This window comes from Phascolarctos cinereus, unplaced genomic scaffold, assembly GCF_003287225.1.
Source record: "Phascolarctos cinereus isolate Bilbo 61053 unplaced genomic scaffold, phaCin_HiC Scaffold_726;HRSCAF=1367, whole genome shotgun sequence".
NCBI lineage: Eukaryota > Metazoa > Chordata > Mammalia > Diprotodontia > Phascolarctidae > Phascolarctos > Phascolarctos cinereus.
This window is the reverse complement of record NW_027556098.1, coordinates 349,413,704-349,436,967: the sequence shown is the minus strand read 5'-3', so window position 1 is coordinate 349,436,967 and position 23,264 is coordinate 349,413,704. Positions and strand designations below refer to the sequence as shown.

The 23,264-nt window shown below is 39.9% G+C and overlaps 1 protein-coding gene across 1 annotated transcript; it reads left to right on the top strand.

Moving 5' to 3' along the window:
- The first annotated feature begins 20,238 nt into the window (after positions 1-20,238).
- On the top strand, positions 20,239-21,204 carry LOC110195020 (olfactory receptor 51G2-like). Its single transcript, XM_020967669.1, has one exon. The coding sequence runs from the start codon at positions 20,239-20,241 to the stop codon at positions 21,202-21,204; it is 966 nt and encodes a 321-aa protein (XP_020823328.1).
- The last annotated feature ends 2,060 nt before the right edge of the window (positions 21,205-23,264 follow it).

Genomic DNA, 23,264 nt, shown 5'->3' with positions numbered 1-23,264 from the left:
TAAATGGATATACTTTTTAAGACTTTAAGAAACTATCTGAATGTGAGTTAATGCCATCATTCTCTTAATCAGGGTGTTAATCCTCCCCACAGCAGCACAAAAGTCCCTTCCAAAACTAAAGTCCTATAATTCTTTGCCTACTGTGAATATGTCCCGCTTTAAAATAAACCTACTTCCTCTTTACATTGGGTCAGTTGGATGAAATCACTGCTGAGAGCTCCTCCATTTCAGAGATTCTATGATTTTATGACCCAAATCCCTTTTGCCCCTTTTCTCTCTCTGTCATGGCATGTGCCATTGAAGTAAAGTCACATCTGCAAGGACCCTTGGAGGGCATCTAACCTGAGCTCTAGACAGGTAAAGGTACTTGCACATGGTCACACAGCTAAAAAGTCAATAAGCAAAGGTGGGACTTGAACTCAGGTCCCTCCATTCCAGATGCAGAACTCTATCATTCCATTGAATCCTCATTGCCTCTTCCTTTATCTTGACCTCTGGCCTCCCTCTGGGAGAATTAGTGTGACATCCAATGCTCCTCTCTGAGGAGACCCCAACCCCAAGTCTCCATTAACCCCATCCACCAACTTAGTGACCCACCTTTCTGGCTGACCTTTGCCAGTGTCCTCAGAAGTGGCCCTTCACCACTCCCTGCTTGCTCTGATCCAAAGGAACAAGATCTTCCATGAAGTGTCTTAATGGTAAAATGTGTTGCGATAGAAGGAGAAGAAAATGGACGAGAGATGGAATTGGACCTTTATATGTAAAAAGCAGCTTCTAGATTTGACCCACTTTTACCTCTTGCCCCTGAGGCATCCAGAACACCAACCTCCAGCAGTCACCCAATTAAGCCCCAGTATCACCCTCATTTCCAAATACAGTGATTCCTCAGAGGCCTGGTTACTCTTTTCTCCCTAATGATCAGGGAAACAAACATGGAGAGTGACTTGATTTCTCATCCCAGCTGTGTCAATGAGTCAGTGAGGAATATGTTGCAAGTTCCTTTCCTTCTCTGGGCCCAGTTTTCTCATCTGTGAATGAAAGGCCTTGGACTAGTTTTTCTCTGTGATCCTGTTTCAAGTTATTATGATGTTATGAACCTTAACTGAGCTCCTTGGGACCGATTAAGCAGAGAAGAAGGAGTCCTGAGCATTCAAAGGAGAATGAAGGGGTGCTGAGAAGGCCACAGTGGAACATAATGAGGCCAGATGTCTTTGGTGCTGAGAGTCTTCCCTAGGGGCCAGTGAGGAAGTTCTCCTCACAGGTGTCATCACCTTCTCCATTGTCAGGGTCTCATTTGGAAAGGAATGCTGAACCATGGCTGACACCATATGAACATAGCCAATGAATAGTAGCAGGGTGTGGCACATTCATTCAGGCTTCCTGAAGCCTCAGCTTTGTTTCCTTCAGGATGTTCAGAAAGAAGAGTGATAGAGGCTGTGGAGAAACAACTTCCTGTTAGATACCAAATGACACAAATCAAAATATTATTTCTTATGTTTGCCAGCCTTGATGATCTGAAGTAGCTTAGCTCTATAATATAGGCAAAGAAAACAAAAAAGCTTTATTTGAAGATTTCTTTTAGAAAAACCTATAGACAACAAAAATCAATCAAATATTATTAGTTCAATACTTTAAGGTTCTATAATTAGCAAGGTGTGAATTCTTCCTCCCCCAATGCAGGTTGCATCCCCTTCTTTGAATTACTAGGAGTTGTTATGGGTAAAACAAATCATAATTTCACAATCTACCATGTGATTGCTAACTCTTTTTGAACATAGCTAGTCTGGTCTTTTGACATCAGGGACACAATTGGTCACTGGGTCCAGGCTTGAAACCTTTCCAGCTTGGGAGGACAAGCCAGTAGTTCAGCTCCAGTGAAATAGCTTTTGAGAATTCAGGGCCATCCCTATGTTACAATGAGGCATCTGAATATAACTTTGGTGAATCAAATCATCATTTTATTAGTATGGGAGCTTCCTCCTAAGAAAATCAAAAGTCATCCATGAATTATTAGGAGATAGATAAAAAATTAGGAGATTAGGGAACTTCCTGAGGCTCAGAAAAGTTGTGATTTTTTTTTCACCACTCAGTGAATTAGTGTAAGACGAGTGACTGCAATCTAGAGATTTCAGACTTAAAGGGCATTGCATTCTGCTCCCCAAGGAAGTCTAATATGGGAGTCCCATAGTTTGGCTTTGAGTCCTGTTCTGGCCTAGTAACCTCAGCAGCAGCTTCTGTAGGAGCTTAGTCATAGACCTGGTTCCTAATCTTGTCTAGAGGGATTTCTTGGGAGAGGATCAATGCCCTCCTGGCTAATCTGGTGTGTGTGTGTATATGTGTGTGTGTGTGTGTGTGTGTGCGTGTATGTGTGTGTGTGCACATGTGTGTGTGTGTCTGTGCATGTATTAGGCAGACAAAAAAACACCTATCCTACACAGCAACATGGGCCCCAAATTTGGAGAGCGACCAAATGTAGGGTTCCTAGTGAGTGAAGTTACAGAGTTTTTTTGATTGGGAGCACATTTATAATGAGTCAGATGGATTCTTCATTGCTCACTTGGATCCTTGAGACCAAGAGAGATTAAAGGGGGAACTATTGAGTCATCATTAAGCACAATTCTCAGGGACCACAATGTCCATTAATATAGCTCTGAAAGAGTCAAAATGATTCCATGACAGTATGGTCATTAAGGCTACCAAATCTGACTTACTACAAAGGGCAGCACTCCATCCATTATGACATGGAAGCTGTTAGAGAAAATAGCATTGTTAGCAAGCTAGCATGATAAAAAATAAATTAAAAATGCTGATTACTTTATGGGCTTATGAGTAAATCATATTTATGTTTGAAATGGAAGGATGGTTTCAACATGTGGAAAATGATTAATTTAACCAATCATATGATAAATCCAAAGAATTTAAAATCACCTTGTTATATCAAAAGATTCAAGCCAAAGCCTTTGATAAAGCCTAATCATCACTTTTACTTACAAAAAGTCTACAAAACTTTTGCGTAGAAGGATTTTTACTACAATAAAAGCATCTGTTGAAAACCAAAAGCTAGAATTAATGTAATAAAAAGATATTTGACATCTTACTCATAAATACAGGAGTAAAGCAGGAATGCCACTGTTATATATCACACCACTTAAATGTTAGAAAGTTATTAAGAGCATTATTAAATGTACAATAGGTAACATCTGAGTTACTTAAATAATGCATATCTAACAGTTGTAGAGATGCAATTACAAATTATTACTTAAAGAAATAAAGAAAATTCAAATAGTGGAAGGACACTCAGTCCTCATATTTGATCCATGCCAATGTAATGTCATTGACAATGAAAATGACAATACTACCAAAATTAATTTACAAATTTGTTGTGATTCTAACCAAACTTCCAAGAAGAAACTTTACATAGTTAGACAAAATCATAACAAAATTCATCTGGAGGAACAACAGCTGTAGAATATTAAGGAAAATAATTTTTTATAAAAGAGCAAATAGTCTAATACTTCTTATCCTCAACCTATTTGTTAGAAAAAAAAAGCATTAAAACTCTTTTGATCTGGATTGTGAAAATTTGAATATAAGCTCAATGGGACAAATTAGTTAAAGAAGAATAAAAAAACAATCAAATTAAAGAAGCTCATGTTCAATAAACTTGAAAAGAGAGGAAAAACCTTCCTCTTTCACAAGACGTAAGAAAACTAGAAAGCTGCATAACAGAAATTAAATTTAAACTACCATTTTGTAACATATACTACAATAAACTCAAAATAGACAAAATTAAAGACTGTCTCATAAAAAAAATTAGAAGACAACCTGATCAAATCTATTTTGTGACTATAGCTAGAAGCTGATTTCATAAACAAACAAGGGATTGAGTAAATTACAAAAAACAAAACAGTTTTGATACCATGAGGTTGGAAATCTTTTGCATTAATGATAAGCAAAAAGATAAGAAGGGATGTCAGAGTCTAGAAATGGGAAATGTTGATGATATAAAAACCAAAAAGTGGCAGCTAGGTCACACAATGGATAGGGTACTGGGCCTGAAGTCAGGAAGACTTGAGTTCAAATCTGGCCTCTAACACTTTCTAGCTGTATGACCCTGGTCAAGTCACTTCACTTCTGTTTGCTTCAGTTTCCTGATCTGTAAAATTAGGAAAATAACAGCACAACCAGGTGATGGAGGCCTGGATTTAGGAAGACTCATCTTTTTGCATTCAAATTTTGCATCCAAATTGCTTCAGACACTTACTAGCTGTATGACATGGGGCAAATCACTTAATCATGTTTATACTCTATCCTCAGCACCACCTACCTGTCCCACTGGTGATGAGCCTCTGTGTATTTGACAATAAACTAGATCTCCTGTCTAAGTATCAGTCTAGCTGTGGCCATAATCAAAACCATTCCAACATGAGAGAATCTTCTAGAGCTTGTGTTCCACTAGAATTGCCTAATACACAATAGTTACCTTTGGACTACGGTGAAGTGCTGAAGTAGGGCTTTAGGGGTTTTGAAGAAGGAGGATATATTCTCAAAATCAACCTAAGGCAACAAAGGGAAGATGATGAAGATCTGTACTAAGGTGAATGGGCATATTTGAGACCTGCGAGGCTTGAATACCCATGCTTATTAGATACTGCCCCACGAATATAAACATGTTCATTAAGTACCTACTATATTCAAGAAATGAGCTCAACCAGTCACAAAAACAAGACAGGAAGCTAGGAAGAAAAGAGAAAGAAGCAAAGACGAATTAAATCCAACGACTTCAATGTACCCACTGCCATTGCACTGAGTTTGTAAGGGATTCAGAGAAGGAAATGGAATAGATATACTTGAAGGAATCTGTAGTATAATCTAGGGATTTGGAGACTGGGACAGAGTTGCAAAATCATAGCTATTTGAATTAATGAATTTCTGAGATTTAGGGAGTTAGAGTGACATAACATAGAGTTCAAATCTGTAAAGTATGCACAAGAGCTGAGTTTTCCAAGCCACAAAAAGAGAAATTTTGCAGCCCATAAATAGAAAATTATATGGTCAAGTCAGAGATCTAGTTAATATTTGAATCAAATGTAGAAGCCTAGTCACCTAAGACCTATTCCAGTGTTCTCTTCACTCTAGTCATCTTGTCCTGAACACATAGAAATGTGTGGAAGGACTACTCCTGTCCTGGAGGTTATTTCCTTCTAGTAGCAATTGTGACATGTATTTTTTAAAGGCTGAAACTTAGAGAGGGAGAAGTTGGGTAGCAACAACACAGAATGAGAGTATGTCTTGATCAATAGAATGTGCAGGGTTTAGCTTTTACTTAGGATGAGCCACTATGGGGCAGATTTCCCTCACTGGGATGAGCGTTAAACTTGACTTTCTCCCCCACTTCCAGAGTTGCAAAGGTTTTTGGCAATATCCAAGTACTTCTTAATTCTTAGTAATTACTTCCTCAGACCACTAATTTATTTTTCCCCCATAGCTTTGGTCCCTAGTACATGCTCCCACACACACACACACAGGAGCTCTGTCTTCTGATATTTAACAAGCTGTTCTATTAAAGGATTGTAATCGTTCTCCACACAAACAAGAACTTGGTACACCAAATGGTAATTACAGGGTTTGGGAAGATAAGAGATAGTAGCTTAATTTAAAGAAGAATTTTCTAATAATCACAAATGTCCCAAAATTGAATTATCTGTTAGGAATTAATGAGTTACCTGTTACTGGAAGCATTCAGCTAAATCAGGAAAACCACTTGCTAGAGCTATTGGGAGCGATAAGATGAGGACTTAGACCAGAAAAATCTGTGTTTTGGGGAGCCTAAAATAAAAATTCTAGAGTAACAAGTGACTTTAGTTTCAAGATCTATTGGAGAAAAACAAAAAATTTTGTGCAATATAGTTGATAGTGTTTTGAGTGTGAAGGTAGGAAGATCAAATTTCACTGAAGGAAAGATGGAGGTAGGGAGGGAGAAAGAAGGAAGGAAGGCAGGAAGGAAGTAAAGAAGAGAGGGAGGGAAGGAGGAAGTAAAGGAAAGAAGGAAAAGAAGAAAAGAAAGAGGAGAAAAGAAGGAAGGGGAAGAGGGAGGAAGAAAAGGAAAGAGAAAGGAAAGACAGAAGGAAGAGGAGGGAAGAAGGAAAGAAGCAAAAGAGAAAGAGAAGGAGGGAGGAAGGAAAGAAGAAAGAGAGGAAGAAAAGAAGGGAGGAGTGGAGAGATGAAAGGAGGGAGGGAGGAAGAAAGTAAGGGAGGAATGGAATGAGAAAAGAAAGATGGAAAAGGCAAAGGGAGATAGAAAGGGAAAAAAAGAAGGAAAGGAGGAAGGGAGAAATGGATGAAGAGAAGAAGGGGAGGATAAGAGGAGAGAAGAAAGAAAGAGGGGAGGGAGAGAGGGAGAAATAAAATGAGGAGGGGAAGGAGGGAGGAAGAGTGGAGAAAGAAGGAAAGGAAATAGTATTTATTATATACTTACTATGTGCCAAACACTATGCTAAGTGCTGAGGATATAAACAGAAAAAAATAAAATAAAGTAGCCACTACTCTCAAGGAATTTGGTTGGTGTACTTCATTCTTGAAGAAGACCAAAATGACATCACTAAGTTAGAGCTAAGATTCAGTGTATCCAAATGTGGCTGATCAGACCAATATGAGCTTGGAATGTTCTACCACGGTTTGGATGCAAATAGTTCATGTGAACTTTTGGGGTGGATTCCCTAAATTTGAGCATCTCACATTTCTTTTGAGCTGCTCCAATTCTGCTTTGCTCATACAGCACAGTTTCTTCTTTGACGTGGGCACGCCATGGTTGGTGGTCCTTTCCCAGTGTCACCCATGTCATGCAATCAATTCCAAAGTTCTTCAGAGAGACCTTGAGATGTCCTTGTATGGCCTCTTCTGAACATACAGTTTATATACTAATTGGAGGAGATAATATAGAAAATGAAATTTCAGTTGTAAAACTAATGGAAAACCCTAGAAGCCATAAGAATTCAGTCATAGAATGAATAACAAGACCCAAAAGTCTTTAGGGTACATAAATAGGTCATATTTTTGAGGTTTGGGTTTAGAGGGGCTGGGACCCTGAAATGGCAAAAGGCAGGTCCTGCCTGAATGAATTTGACCCAATCCTTCTTTCAGCCAAACACAAGGTTTATTAAAGTTTTGCCATATTGGCCAAACTCTTAAGGAATCTGAACATTTGTGAGCTATCGGCTAGATTTTAAGAAACTGAGCCATGGGCCAGATTAAATTTCAATACCTTAACGGAAACAAGATGAATCTTATATATAAAAAGATTATGGGAAGGATCTAGAAGTGACTGAGTAGTTTGGGGTGACTGGAGGAGAGGTCTGGGAGAAAAGCTATAGAGAGGATCAAGGATGGGAAGTGGCCAGGGGTGATAGAGAGCTAACAGACAATGAAGATTGGGCTGGGTCAGAGGTAACAGAGATTTGGGAGATTGGGTATAGGTCATAAGGAAAAGCCGGGTGATAAGATTGTACCCTCAGGTGAATGCTAGAGACTTCCTTGATCAGATAAGAATACAAGCAGAGTCCAAGGTGGGGTTTTCTAGGACCAAATGGGACCCAAATTCTTTTGGGGGTAAGGGGCAAATGTCTCAGCTTGGGCCCATACCCCATCAATATGACAGTCCAATGCATGGTAGGATAGAGAGGCAAGGCAGATGACCAGACCTGGAGGACCTTGGAACGTAAGGAAAGGCAAGCGGACAATTCTGGGGGCTCTCCATTTTATTGGAAGGAAGAGGTTTTTTTTAATTTTTTATTTAGTGTTTTATTTTTCCCAGTTACATGAAGAAACAATTTTTAACATTCACTTTTAAAACTTTGTGTTCCAAATTCTCTCCTTACCTCCCTCTCCATGCCCCCTCCTCATTGAGAAGGTGAGCAATTCAATATAGGTTATACATGTGTAGTCATGCAAAACACTTTTATAGTAGTCATGCTGTGAAAGAACACATAGACCAAAAAAAAGCCTCAAGAAAAATAAAGTTTAAAAAGTATGCTTTAATCTGTATTTAGACACTATCAGTTCTTTCTTAGTGGATGGATGGAATTTTTCATCATAAGTTTTTCAGAGTTGTCTTGGATCATTGAATTAGCTGATCATGCACCATATCATTGTTACTTTGTACGCAGTACATTTCACTTTGGATCAGATCATGTAAGTCTTTCCAGGTTTTTCTGAGAACATTCTGCTCGTCATTTCTTATAGCACAATAGTATTCCATTATAATCACATAGCACAATTTGTTCAGCCATTCCCTAATTGATGGGCATCCCCTCAATTTCCAGCTCTTTGCACACCAGAAAAGAGCTGCTAAAAATATTTTTTGTATGTACAGGTTATTCTCCTTTCTGTTTTTTATCTCTATGGGGTTACAGACCTAATAGTAGTATTGCTAGGTCAAAGGGTATGCATGGTTTCATAGCTCTTTGGGCATAGTTCCAAATTGCTCTACAGAACAGTTGAATCAGTTCACAACTCCACCAACAGTATATTAATGTCTCATTTTTCCCACATCACCTCCGAAATTTGCCATTTTCCTCTCTGTCCTATTAGCTAATCTAATAGGTATGAGGTAATACCTCAGAATTGTTTTAATTTGTATTTCTCCAGTCAATAGTGAGTTAAAACTTTTTTTTCATATGGCTATAGATAGCTTTGATTGCTTCACCTGAAACTGTTCAAATCTTTTGAACATTTGTCAATTGGGGAATTGCTGTTATTTTTATAAATTTGACTCAGTTCTCTATATGTTTGAGAAATGAGGGCTTCATCAGAGAAACTTGCTTCAATTTTTTTTCCCACAGTTACTATTGCTAACTGTATTTCCCTCCATTCCAACCCCCCACTGTTTATTCTATTCTCTCTCCTTTCACTCTGCCCCTCCTCAAAAGTGCTTTGCTTCTGACTCCCTCCTCCCCCATCTGCCCTCCCTTTTATCCATTCCCCCTTCTTTTATCCCTTTTTCCTCCTACTTTCCTGCAAGGTAAGATAAATTTCTATACCCAATTGAGTGTGTATGTTATTCCCTCTGAGCAATTCTGATGAGAGGAAGGTTCACTCCCTCTACCTCAACTCCCCCTTCTTCCTCTACCCTGTAAAAGCTTTTTCTTGACTCTTTTATGTGAGATAATTTACCCTATTTGAACCCTCCCTTTCCATTTCTCCCAGTACATTCCTCTCTCATCCTTTAATTTTATTTTTTAGACATCATATTCACCTTTCATTTTAGACTTTCATATTCAATTCACCTGTACCCTCTGTCTACATATACTCCTCCTAACTGCCCTAATAATGAGAATGCTTTTATGACTTCTAAGTATCATCTTCACATGTAGGAATATAAATAGTTTAACTTTATTAACTTTCTTATGATTTCCCCTTCCTGTTTGCCTTTTTTGTTTCAAGTCTTTTATTTGAAAGTCAAATTTTGTATTTAGTTCTGGTCTTTTCATCAAGAATGCTTGAAAGTCCTCTATGTCATTGAATATCCATTTTTCTCCCTGAAGGAATATACTCAGTTTTGCTGGGTAGATGATTCTTGGTTGTAATTCTAGCTCCATTGCCCCTGGAATATCATACTCCAAACCTTCTGATCCTTTAATGTAGAAGCTGCTAAATCATGTGTTATACTGACTGTGGCTCCACAATACTTTGTTTCTTAATGACTGCTTACAATATTTTCTTCTTGAACTGGGAGCTATAGAATTTGGCTAGAATATTCTTGGGAGTTTTTATTTTGCTATCTCTTTCAGGAGGTGCTTGATAGAGTATTTCAATTCCTATTTTACCCTCTGGTTCTAGAATATCAGGGCACTTTTCCCTGATAATTTCTTGAAAGATGATGTCTGGTCTCTATTTCTTAAATTCTCTCTCCTGCGTCTACTTTCTAGGCCCATTGTTTTTCCAATGAGATATTTTACATTATTTTCTATTTTTTTTTATTCTTTTGGTTTTGTTTGTTTCTTGATTTTTTTTATAGTCATTAGCTTCCATTTGTTCAATTCTAATTTTTAAGGAATTATTTTCTTCAGTGAGCTTTTGGACCTTCTTTTCCATTTGGCCAATTCTAATTTTTAAGGAGTTTTTCTCTTTTCAAATTCAGCGAATTTTGGTGCTTATTTTTCCTTTTGACCAATTCTGCTTTTTACTTCTCATTGGCTTGTTGTACCTCTTTTACCATTTGACCTAGTCTTTTTTTTAAGGTGTTGTTTTCTTAAGTATTTTTTGTACCTCCTTTACTAAGCTGTTGACTCATTTTTCATGATTTTCTTATATCACTCTCATTTCTCTTCCCAATTTTTCTTCTACATCTCTTATTTGATTTTCAAAATCCTTTTTGAGCTCTTCCATGGCCTGAAAATGATTCATATTTTTCTTGGAGGCTTTGACTTTATTATCTTCTGAGTGTGTATTTTATCTTCTGTGTCATCATAGTAATTTTGTATGGTTAGATTTTTTTTCTCTGTTGTTCACTCATTTTTCCAGTCTATTACTTGACTTCTAACTCTTTGTTAAAATGGGGCTCTGCACTGTCCCAAGCTTCAGGGGTTTTGTGCAACTCTTTTCGATAATACTACCAGGGACCTCTAAGTTTTCAGGTCTTCCAAGGTTGTATGATCTAAGGAGAGGTGTTAACTCCTCTCCTGGCCTGTGCTCTGTTCTGTGAGCAACCATGAGCCCTCTTTTCTCTTCTGGAACTGTGAGGAGGGTCCCTGCTCCACTGTGGCTACAAGCCCTGGTGTTCTAGTTGCTTCTCCTCACTCTGGGACTGCCACCCAGGACTGTGATCCAGATCCAGAGCCCTGCCTAAGTGGTAGCAGAGACACCCCTACAATCTCCTTCTGACCAGCTGTTTGACCCCATTACCATCTGTGTGCTAACAGCTCCAGAAGCAGCCTCTGCTACTACTGGTTCAAGGGCTCGCCAAGGCCAGCTCCTGGATTGGCTGGGGCCAGGAATGTGCTGGCACAGCCTGTGCTGGATTATGTTCCTCTCTTACCCAGGTGCAACAGAGCTTTTCTGCTGATGTTCTAAATTTTCTTTGGAGTCTGTAGACTGAGAGGTCTGGAAACCACCACTGCAGGCAATGATTCAGTTGTCCCAAGGCCTGCTCCTGGTTTGCTGGGGTCCAGTATGCACTGGACTAGGCTACTCTTTCATCCTGATGCAACAGACCTTTCCTGCCAACCTTCTAACTTGTCTTGGTCTAGAAAGGTGTTTCACTTCATCTTTTTGTTGGTGCTGCCACTCAAGAATTTGTTTAGAGTCATTATTTAAAGGTATTTGGAAAGGTTTGGTGGGGAGCTCAGGCAGTTCAGTGTCTTTTTTTTTTTATGTGATGCAATTAGGGTTAAGTGACTTGCCTGAAGTCACACAGCAAATGAGTGTTATGTGTCTGAAGCCAGATTTCAATTTAGGTCCTCCTGGACTAGTGCTCTATCGACTGTGCCACCTGGCTGCCCCAGTTCAGTGCCTTTAATCTGCCATCTTAGCTCTGCTCTCAGGAATATAGTTTTAACTTCTATCTCATGCAATATTTGTGAGCAGTTATGCAAGACAGTAAAGGGAAAAAGTGCCATGAGTGATGGTTATCCATTCCACAATTAGCTACAATGATGGTCTCTGGGATAGCTGTAAATCAGGAAAGGAAACAAGGGTGAGGTCCAAGGGGAGTAGGGATCCCTTGATCATAGCAGTCTTTCTGTCCTCCGTCTCCTTACTACCATGCTGGATTGGTTCTGAGATAGTCCACATTACAGGAGGGGAGGGAACAAGTAGAGTAAGGATCCCACCGTGGTAACAGATCATAGATCCTTAACATATTCATGTAATAATATGAAGCCCAGAGATATAAAGTAAGATACACAAATTTATTTAGTGAATTAGTAGCCGAGGTATCCTCAAACCCAGTACCCTACCTCCCATCCCAGGACTTTATCTACTGTACCGAAGCTGTTTATCAAAGCTCTCCCACCCTGAAGGGCATGCAAAACTGCAGATTTTGACAAGAGGCTCTGGACTAGAAACTTCTCAACAGTATAAACACACTTTACCTCAGCAAGTCAATCTCCATTCAGATAAAGCTTAATAACCATAGTACCTGGCACATAGCAGGTGCATTATAAGTGCTTGTTAAAAAGCTGATTGACTTCCACTGTGTCTTCAATAAGGAGAAAGGCTAAATGACTGAAAGTAGGAATTGCTTAAAAGATTATGAACCTATGTAGATCAACCCATGATTATAATGTTTCACTTGAATTCTCTGGATATGGTTTTAAAACACTCTTACAGGGGTGGGGAACCTGTAGCCTCAAGGCACATGTGGTCCTCTAGATCCTCAGGTGTGTCCCTTTGACTGAATCCAAACCTTACAGAATCCTCTTAATAAAAGGATTTGCTCTGTAAAACTTGGACTCAGTCAAAAAGCCACACAAAAGGACCTAGAAGATCACATGTGACCTCAAGGCCACAGATTCCCCACTCCTGCTAGTATCACAGGAAACTACTGATCTTGGTATCAGGGATATTTGAACTAATTCTTGCTTTGGTACTTCCTAGCTACATTACCATGAGCAGATCATTTATTCTTTCTGATCTTCTATTTCACAGAAATATAGACTGAGAACTGCAAGGTATCTCAGAATTTATTTAGTCCTTCCTCCTCATTTTACAGATGAGAAAGCTGGTAATGGGAGTTCATTTTGATGTTATTTTTTTTCCTTCAGTAAGGTTGGAGGATAAGATAGGAGATAAGGAAGGCAGATTTCCATCAATTGAAAAAAAATTAATATAATTTACAAACAGGTCAGGAGAAACAAAGTGATTTCTCCAAGGCTGTACAGGAAGAGTTGCAAAATGAGGATTGGAACTCAAGTGATTTAAACCCTGATCTGGTGTTTCATTATCTCTATCATGCTGCCTCCTTGATAGCTAACCCATAGAGTTGGAGCTTAATAAATATTCATTCGATTGGATTGAATTTCTTACATATAAAATTAGTATAATAATTTTATTATTACCTAATTACCTGGGTGCAGAGTGAAGAAAGCTTTATAAGCATTAAAATATAATATACATCTGAGTCATTATGATGGTGTTCCTCACTGAAATCTGGTCTCTCCACAGAAATCAGAATTTTGTATACTTTGAAACATCTCAAGGAGAATTGCAAAGCATGCCAGCAATCATCTAGTCCAAAGGATACCTGAGCAGAAATCTACTCTACAATGTGCTTGACAAATGGTTCTCTAGTCTCTATGTAAAGATCTCTAGAGGTAGAAGCAGTGTGACTCAGTGATTAAGGCACCTTCCAGGGAGGTTACATGATGTTGTGAAAAGAGCACTGGACTTGGATCTACTGTTTGCTAGCTGTGTGGCCTTGAACAAATTGATTCACCTCTCTAAGCTTCAGTTTTCTCAAATGTAAAGTGAGCGGGATGGGCTACATGACCTCTAAGATTCCTTCCAGCTCTAAAACTACATTATTGAGACAGCTCATTCCATTTTGTGGAATCCCTCATTGTTGCTAAGTTTATCCTTATATCCCTACTCTCCTTCACTTCTAATCATTGCCTCTGATTCTGCTTCTAGGGCCCAAGAGGAGGTCCATATTGGATTTCTATTATGGCTCCTCCAATGAAGTCTAAAATGACATACTTATAAATATCACAGAAAGTGTCAGAAGGGACCTCAAAGTCATTTCTGAGTGGTAGCCTTTGATACTTGATGATAGTTATCTCAAGCCTTCCTTTCTCTAAGCTAAATATCCGCAGCTGAATATCTTCCCTTTGGAAAGAGGAAGAAGAAGAAATGCAGACAGGCTCAATCCAGGACAGGGGAAGGAGTAAGTGACCAAAGTGCCCGAGGAATGAAGTTCAGTTCAGAAACCAAGAAGCCTTGATTGGGAATGTTGGCAGACTAGATACATCTAACACTGAATGGGGTAGCCTAGGACTGAGACAGGAGTTACTTTGCCTAGATTTCTCAGATAATTTGGTATACTTTTACTAGAATTATTTATCTAAGTACGTGATACATTTGAGTCCTCAGACAGTTCACTGGGCCAGGGAACTATTTGAAGGTTTGGACATTTGCCTATCTATTGGTTCACTGAGGAATCTAGGGAGTAGGCAAAACGAAAGGACCTGGGTTGTCCATTGGGAATCATGGCCTTGGTTGGTAACACAATCATGCTCCTTATTCATTGTTAATCCCCAAACACTAACTCCACCCCCTTCAACACTGCCTTTAGCCCCACCATATTGTCAAAGCCATGGATTGTATCTTAGGATAGTATCAACAGAAGGAGGAAACTGAAGAGAGGGGAAGAAAGGCTCAGTCTTAGGACTTCCACAGCCTCACTTCTGACTTTCCTCCGACTAAGAAGAACCTCACCTATATCTCAATTCCCTCTTCTACCTCCCCATCCCAAACAGCCATTAAGGTGAGCGGAGGGGTCCTGGCTCCTTCAGAAGAAATGGATCTGGGGTTGGGCCCACAAGGGCTCCCAAACAAAGAGCAACACATGCTGAAGTTAAATCCAGCCCTCCCTCGATGCCTTTTTCTGCTATCTCCATCCTCTTCTGGGCATACTTGGCCCCTGGACACAACTTTAACCTCAGAGCCACTCTCCCTAACACTCATGGGCTTAAAGAAAATCTCCTGGATTTGTACCCAGATCCCAGCTGACCCAGTTTCCCACCCCCATTACTTAAGCTCAAATTAAGGAGAAGATATAAGATCCACCTGTGCCTGATTCCAGCAAGAAATACTTCTGGCTAACCAAGGGACAGAAAGCAAGACCTCTGGGGCCATGGTGAGTGTGGAGCTAAGCTTATGGAAGAGACCAGATGATAGGTGAAAAGATCTCAGTTATTGGACTCACTCTTCCTTGACTTTTCATATCAGCAGGTCCCTAAAAAAATAGAACTCCGTGGCATGGTGGGAAAATTATTGGATTTAAAATGAGAGGATCCTAGATTTAGAGGGCATTTACTCCAGCTCCTCCCTTTTACAAATGAGGAAGCTGGAGGCCCCCAAAATTTATGTGTCATACATATACTAAGTGACAGAGATAGGACTTGAACTCAGACCCTTTGCCTTCCCAGCAAATGTTCTTTTAATTGTTCCTGGCTGCCTCCTAAATGTTCTAAGTTCCAATCCTGACCCTTTTACAACCTATATTGCCTAAGACAAATCACTTCCCATCTCCAGACCTCAGAATTATAGTATTTGGAGCTGGGAGGAAATCAGAAATCTAATCTAACTCTTTTATTTTGTAGTTGTGATCTTAGGAACTCAGTCACACACCCTGACCATGAGCAGAACAGAAGCAGTCCCCAGAAGCAGGCAATCATTCAGACAAATGAAGTGATCTGAGGGTCCCTTGGGGAGCGATGGGATGGCAGTATGTGGGACAGAGGCACAGTAAGGGGAGGTCAGTGAGATCTGTCCTCAGTGGCTCTGTCTTATGAGATTTTCCGAGGACTATCACAGCCAAACTCAATGTCCTAGCATTGTAATGTTACAAAGAATCCCAGACAAAAATACCCCCTCCCCTAGACTGCAGGACAGAGAGAAGCTTGGAGAATGGAGATGATGGCAGCCCTGAGCTATTATATTAATAAAGGATTCTCTAGGTCTTAGCATCCCCCTCTCCCATCATCTCATGGTCCTGTGATAGGAATAGATTGAGCCCTTGTCCTTTTGTGCCGCTAGGCTCTTGGCACACCTATAACCTCCCCATTTACCCAGGAGTGCCTAAATATCCAGCATTACTGATGGGCAGGTATATCCACCAGTTTTCAGGACACAGATGGTAAATAATGAGTGAGGCTTAAGTCCTCAAATTCTCCCAGGGAAATAGCCTAAATAAGGGAAGCTAGACTTTGTTGCCATGGAAACTCTCACAGGCATGACTAATTTGAGCTGTACAGGCTACATTTTCCTATATGATATCAATGTAGATATCCTGGCTTGGTTGGGAGATGAGTCTATTCTTTTCCTGAGGTCAAGGGTTCCTAAAGCTTGGGTTATTCTGGAAAGGTAGAGGACAAAAAAGGGCTATGAAGAGATGGGTGAATAGGAAATCAGGGCTCTGGTTAGTAGCAAAAACATTGATCCTTGGCCCCTGATAGTCCCCAAACACTAATTCTGCCTCCCCCATCTCAATCCTACCATACTCACAAAGGCATATTAAGATAGTGGCCAAGAATGATATCAATGATAGAGGGAGACTGAGGAGAGGTATTTCAGGTCTTCCACAAACATTCCTCTGAGGTTCCTTCAGCCAAGGAAAGTCTCCCCTATATTTCAACTCCCCCATTGACTACCCCTTCCCATCATAGTATCTCTGCCAGACATGTCATTCTTGCTCCCCACCCCCTTCCTCATAATAATGATAGGTATGGCACAGTGATAGGTATATTTCTATCTTTCTCTAGCCCTCCACAGAAGAGTCAGTGAAAATTGTTATGTTTCACTATTAAAACAAGTCAAGACTTTAATTATAGGGATGAAGAGAGTCTTTCTCTTATGTTATGAAGGGAGAGGCACTGTGGTAGAGTGGAAAGAGCACTAGATAGATTTTAGATCCAATCACCACTTCTGGTACTTACTAGTTATGTCACTGGCAAGTCATTTCAGTTTTATGTGACTCAGTTTCCTCAGTTGTAAAATTTTTGTTGACTCTTTTTGACCCCATTTGGGATTTTCTTGGCAAAGACTGAAGTGGTTGGCCATTTCCTTCTCCAGCTCATTTCACAGATGAGGAAACTGAGGCAAACAGGGTTAAATGACTTGCCCAGGGTTGCAAGGCTAGTTAGTTTCTGAGGCCAAATTTCAGCTCACAAAGATGTCTTCCTGACTTCAGGCCCAGTACTTTATCCACTGCACCACCCAGCTGCTCTATTTTCATCATAAACAATGGCATGCATTCGTATAGTACTTTGAGATTTACAAAATGCCTCACAAATATAATAATAGCTAACATTTATGTAGTGCTTACTATGTGCCAGCACTTTATAATTTCTTATATGCTAATCACTTTATGATTATTATCTCATTTTATCTTCACAACAGCCCCAGGAGGTGCTATTATTATCCCTATTTTACAGATGAGGAAATCAAGGCACAGAGAAGTTAAGTGACTTGCCTAGCATCACACATGTGACTGAAGCCAGATTTGAACTCGTATCTTCCTGACTCTAAATTCAGCATCATATTTACATAATACATTGCATTTCCAGAGCTCAGATCATTTGTTTTCCCTACAGATCATGTTCATTACATTCCTCTGGGTGGCATCTCAGTTTGTTCATATCCCTCTCACATGGCGGAGCTCAGCGCATGATCCAGGACTCTAGTAAGTATCTGAGCTCTCTGAGGCTTATGAAATCACACTGGAAGGGAACCATGCCATCAGGACAAGTTCAGGTTCAGTTTGCGAGGCCCATGCCAACCCCTTACTCCCCCCACCTTGTTTTTTTTAATTCTTCAGAAGGCGCAGACCCACAGTGGGAAAGGGCAGGTACCTGAAGTATGTAACTGAAATTCATTCAGGTTAATTTAGACATCTGGCTATTGCCAGTTAACTAGATCATCTTCTAAAGGTCAGAACGCAAGGACAAATGTAGCTTGAAGTACCTGGAGAGGAAAACATTCCCTAGCTAGAAAAGGATAATAGTAATAATAATAATAATAATAGCTTTACTAACCGTGTGACCCTGGACCAGTCACTTAATCTCTCTCAGCCTTAGTTTCCTCATCTGTAAACTGGAGATAATAATAACACTTATCTTCCCAGGGTTATTGTGAAGATGAAATGAGATAACATGTAAATCATGTTACAAACTTTAAAGTGTTACATAAATGCTAGCTATTGTTATTATTATAAAGCATTTTAAAGATTGCAAAGTATTTTGCAAATATTATCTCATTTGATCTTAACAACTCTGGGAGGTAGGTGTTATTATCTATATTTTACAGTTAAGGAAACTGAGCCTGAAAAAAAGCTAAGTGACTTACCCAGGGTCACTCAGGTAGTAAGTATCTAAGGATGGGTCTTCTTGACTCTAGGTCTAATATTTTATATGCTGTACCATCTATCTAGCCTAAAACTCTGTATCAGTAATAGGGTGAAATGTAAAGTCAACAAATTATATTTCAGTTTTTATTTCTGTTCCCAAATGTAGGTGATTGAACTTTGGCATGAGAACTTCTGTCTTGACTATACTTATTACACAGGTATGTATGTTCAGTAGAAAAGATTCTTGAGAGAGAAATTCACAAGAAGGAACCAAATTTAGCCGCTCAATTCCTATGCTTAGAAGGCTTTACTAAAAGAAATATGAAGTAGCCATGAGAGTACATATGTAGAAGAGATTGTAGAGAGAAGACAGAAAGGTTGTTATCCAGAACCTGCCTATTTATTCCCAAATATGACTTTTTCCCACCAATTACCATTATTTGGGAATAAATCTATAGCCTCTGGGTAACACCCCACAACTTCCCTTCACACATCCAGCTTCATTAGAGGACAATCTGTAGCTTCATCGACGATGCTTCTACATGTATGTAACAGCTAATAGTAAATTAGGAATTAGTGAAAATAATGGTGTGTTTCCCTCCCCCATAAATTGTTCCCCCCTCTGAAATTCTCTCTGTGCACACCAAATCTAGAGAGAGGTCTAATAGGGCATTTTTTCCAGGAGATCTATGCTGGGCATAGAATCTATATTAGTTGGAAATATAGAGGAATCCATGAATTTGGATGGAGAAAAAAATCATCTTTGTTTTCACTAGCCTCTAATTGAAATTTAAAAGCTCCTTCAATTATGATTCTTTAAAAATTATTCTGAGAAGGTTTCACCTAGGCTGCCAAAAGGGTCCATGACACAAAAATGTTCAAGAACCTCTGCTCTGGACTGATATGGATGCTCTGACTCTTACTGTTTTGACTCATTTCTAGTTCTTTTTATTACCCATCCCAATTCATTGATGTGATCAATGAACAATCTGGCTTAATCTCCTCCAGAAGGCCATTAATCAATCCTTTTATTGGGATAGATTGGGTAATCCTGGAAGAGAATTTAGCAGCCCTTTCCCCACAGGTTAAAGTAAATGTCCAATAACGGAAAACTATTTCCCCTCAGATAAATCTGCTCTGTAAAAAAGGCAGATTATAGAACATTAGGCTTGGAGAAAGGAGACTTGGGTTCTAGATTTGGCTCAAAGTCAATCCAACAAACATTTATTAAGTGCCTACTACATACCAGACAATTTACTAATTGTTGCTGATAAAAAAAAAGCAAACTAAATGAATGAATGAACAAATAGATAAATGAAAGAATGTATAAACAAATAAGCAAATGCATAAATGAATAAATGAACAAATGAATGATTGAATAAATTTAAAAATGAATGAATGAATAACTAGATAAGTCTCTTCTTAACTGGCCAAGCCACTTCTTAACTCTTCCTAGAAGTCTAATACCAATTTTGGGTTATTTACATAGATGGAAAGCTTGTTTGATGAAAGAACTTTAGGAAATATTCACACTGTACAGATCTGAAGGCTTATTTTAATGCCATATTAAAAAATCCCTCTGCCCCCAAACTCACCAACTTAACCTGATGAATTCTGGCATTCAACTTCAGGCAGTGTGGTAGAAAAGGCAGAGCAATAGATTTGAAGTCAGAGGCTGTGGATTCTGAACATGTCTATGCTGTTTACTATTTATATGACTTTGGCAAAATCCTTTCCCCACAAAAAAAAAGTTATCCCCTCTAATAAAAAGCTATTTTTTGTGGAGGCCTGATGGCAGAAAGGGTACTTTGGGCAGTGATTAGAATGGGAAGAGACAGCTTTTGTTAAGCTACATCTATAAGGTAATTATGGGTGTGAATTCATATTATGGGCTTAGGTGAAGGGTTCCTAGATATAAAGCCTTGTGCTGAGTTCTAGAGCCTGTGGTTCTCATTAATCCCATTCTATTACACCCTCTTATCCCTCTGTCCGAGCTCTGAATCCAGAATTTTTGCTCAATGCTTTTGTGAGCCAAAAGAAACAGAGAAGTCCCCCCTGAGCAGCAAGAGGCAAAGGAGGGAATGGAGATGCACCAGAAGGGAAACACGATTATTTGGAAAGGGCTCTGAATCAATCTCTTGTCCTCTTGCCCCTAGGGAACCAAAGTATCTCTGAATATGGATCCCTCCATCTTTTCCTGCAATGCCAGCAGCTATGATCTCCCAACCTTCTTGCTGACAGGTTTCCCAGGCCTGGAGGCCTCTCACCACTGGGTATCCATCCCCATCAACCTGATCTGCATAATATCTATTCTGGGCAACAGCACCATCCTCTTCCTGATCTGCACAGACCCCAGCCTCCATGAGGCCATGTTCATCTTTCTTTCAGTGTTGGCAGCCTCTGACCTAGGTCTCTGTGCCTCCACCTTTCCCACCATGGTGCAGCTGTTCTGGCTGGGTGCCCGTGAGCTTTCTTTGGACTTATGTGCAGCCCAGATGTTCTTTATCCATGCCTTTACCTATGTGGAGTCAGGTGTGCTCCTGGCTATGGCCTTTGACCGCTTTGTTGCCATCAGAGATCCATTACACTATGCTTCAGTCCTCACCCACTCAACTATGGCCAAGATAGGGGCTGGGATTCTTGTGAGGGCAGCTATTCTCAACATCCCAGGTCCTGTCCTGCTCAAGAGGCTGACTTTCCCTCCAGTCAGTATCCTCTCCCATTGCTACTGTCTACACTGTGACCTAGTGGGACTAGCCTGTTCTGACGCCAAGAACAACAGCTTTTTTGGCCTGGTCTCCATCCTCCTCTTCTTGGGCATTGACTCCACCCTCATTATAGTTTCCTATGTGCTAATCCTCCACACAGTACTGGGCATTGCATCTCCTGAAGGGAGATTCAAGGCACTCAACACATGTGTCTCACACCTCTGCATCGTGCTTATTTTCTACATGCCCAAATTGGGATTATCCATATTGCACCGTGTAGAGAAACACACCTACCCTGCTCTGGCTGTGCTCATGGCTAACCTACATTTCTTGGTCCCACCCTTCATGAACCCCATTATCTATTGCATCAAGTCCAAGCAGATCCGACAGGGTCTCTTGCGACGCTTCTGGCAGAAGAGAGTTGAGACCTCCTAAGGAGGACAGAGCCAAAACACATAGGGAAGCACATGACCTTAAACAGCTTGATTGTCTCAGGAGAATATATGGGGATTTCTTGGAGTAACTACATGTTGGGAGACATGAATATATGACATTTTTTTAATCAAGGAATGAGGCAGAGAAAACAATCTTGTTGTCAAAACCTCAAAATCAACTATTTTTCATTTTTAAACACCTCAAACTCTTGAAAGGGACCTCAAGGGGTCACCTCGAGTTTGAGAGTGACCGAAGTATTCCAATCGAATGGGCGCTCTGAAATGTCTTTGCTCCTAAGTCTCTAACAATCTCTCTCTCTCTCTCTCTCTCTCTCTCTCTCTCTCTCTCTCTCTCTCTCTCTCTCTCTCTCTCTCTCTCTGTCTTTCTTTCTCTCTCTCTCTCCATATGGTACTATACTTCATACCTTTCAGTGAATGTTGATAAACAAAGGATACCCTTGAGAGGTTGTTTCCTATATCTGATCTCCTTCTCTTACATATTTAGGGTAGTCTTGTATCCACTATAATTGTTTCATGATTATTGGTGGTTTGCTAGTCTCTTTGACAGATAAGCTGGACCCAGCGAGAGAATGACAGCATTAAATGCCATGTTCCAAGTTCAATACCGTGCATGGTATGGCCAAGATAGAAGGAATATCCAGAGGAAAGCTGGGTATTTCTTACCCCAGTCAGGGCCTGGATGTATTAGATCAGCGAGGAGGAAGTGTTGAAGACACTGTTCCTCTTCTATCATCCAAGTACCTTAACCTAAATTTCCTCTCCTAAAACCCAGACGTCCTGAAACTTGCTTCTCCTCTCAAGATAATAAGTCTGGAACCTTAGATCCTGGAAAGAGAATAGAAAGCAAAACACCTAGGTCCTGGGAGGAGACTGGAAAGGCAGAACAACTGAATGAGAAGATTGCATTAGAAATTTGTCTGGGCCTGGGAACAGTATCTACAAATGTACCAGCTTTCCAAATCTTCTGCTGCATCTTAGGACAATTACTAAGTGAGTGAGTGAGTGAGGGGCAAGATGGTTGGGATCAATGAAAAAGGAATTGTACATGTGTGTGTCTGTAAAGGAAGATATGTTACGCACAGGCATTGGACAAGTCAGCACCACCTGTATGTTCAGGGCTATGTGCTATCACAAGGTTCATAGAAGGAAAAATGAGTTCTGCTTCCTGGACAGATATTTCTTCTCCCCTCTCCTCAACCAAATTATAAGTTCACTATGGGGAGGAATCATGGTTTCTAAGAACAAATGTAATCTATTTATTGAATCTTCTTTCTGTATTACGCTTTCCTTTTCTATAAAATAAAAATCTTATTTATGTTGGATAGTGGGATGGATGTTATGAAGAATCAGTGAAATAGTGGCTTTGAAAGTGCAGTGTTCTATACTTTGTACTTTTCAAAGGCAAATACTGTTATCTATATTATTATTATAACCAGTATCATTGCTATTATTACTAATGTTATTCCAAAGTAGTATTTATGCATATGAAGACTGATAGTATATAGTGTTTCCTCTGCTCTCTCACTCCTTTCCCAGTCCTTTTTCCCTACGTTACAGCCTGGTACAAAGTGGTTAGATATGAGGGAAACCTGGTGCCTCTTCCTAGTCCTCAGTTCCTTCATCTTTCTACCTTGGATGGGATAAACAAAGAGAAAGAAGAATATTAGGAGTGGGGGCCAAGATGGAGAGAGAAGGGAGGCAGAAAGGAAGAAGGAAATAGGGTTTTCCTCAGTACCTGGTCATTACCCTGATATAGATATAACAGAATCAAAAAATTTCCACTGAAAAAGGCTTCAGAGGGAACAGAGTCCAAACCCCATCTGAAGAGAAATCCCCTTTGCAACATCCATGACCAGTAATTCCCCTTATTTGAATATCATGACAGAGAACTCACTACCTCCTCAGATACAACTCGCTACATCCTCAGGTAGTCCATTCTGTTGTTGATAAGATGATTGTTAGGAAAAACTTCCTCGTGGGGAGATGAAATTCACTTTGTCTGTTGCTATTAGTTCTCTCCTATCCTCTTCACTACCATGC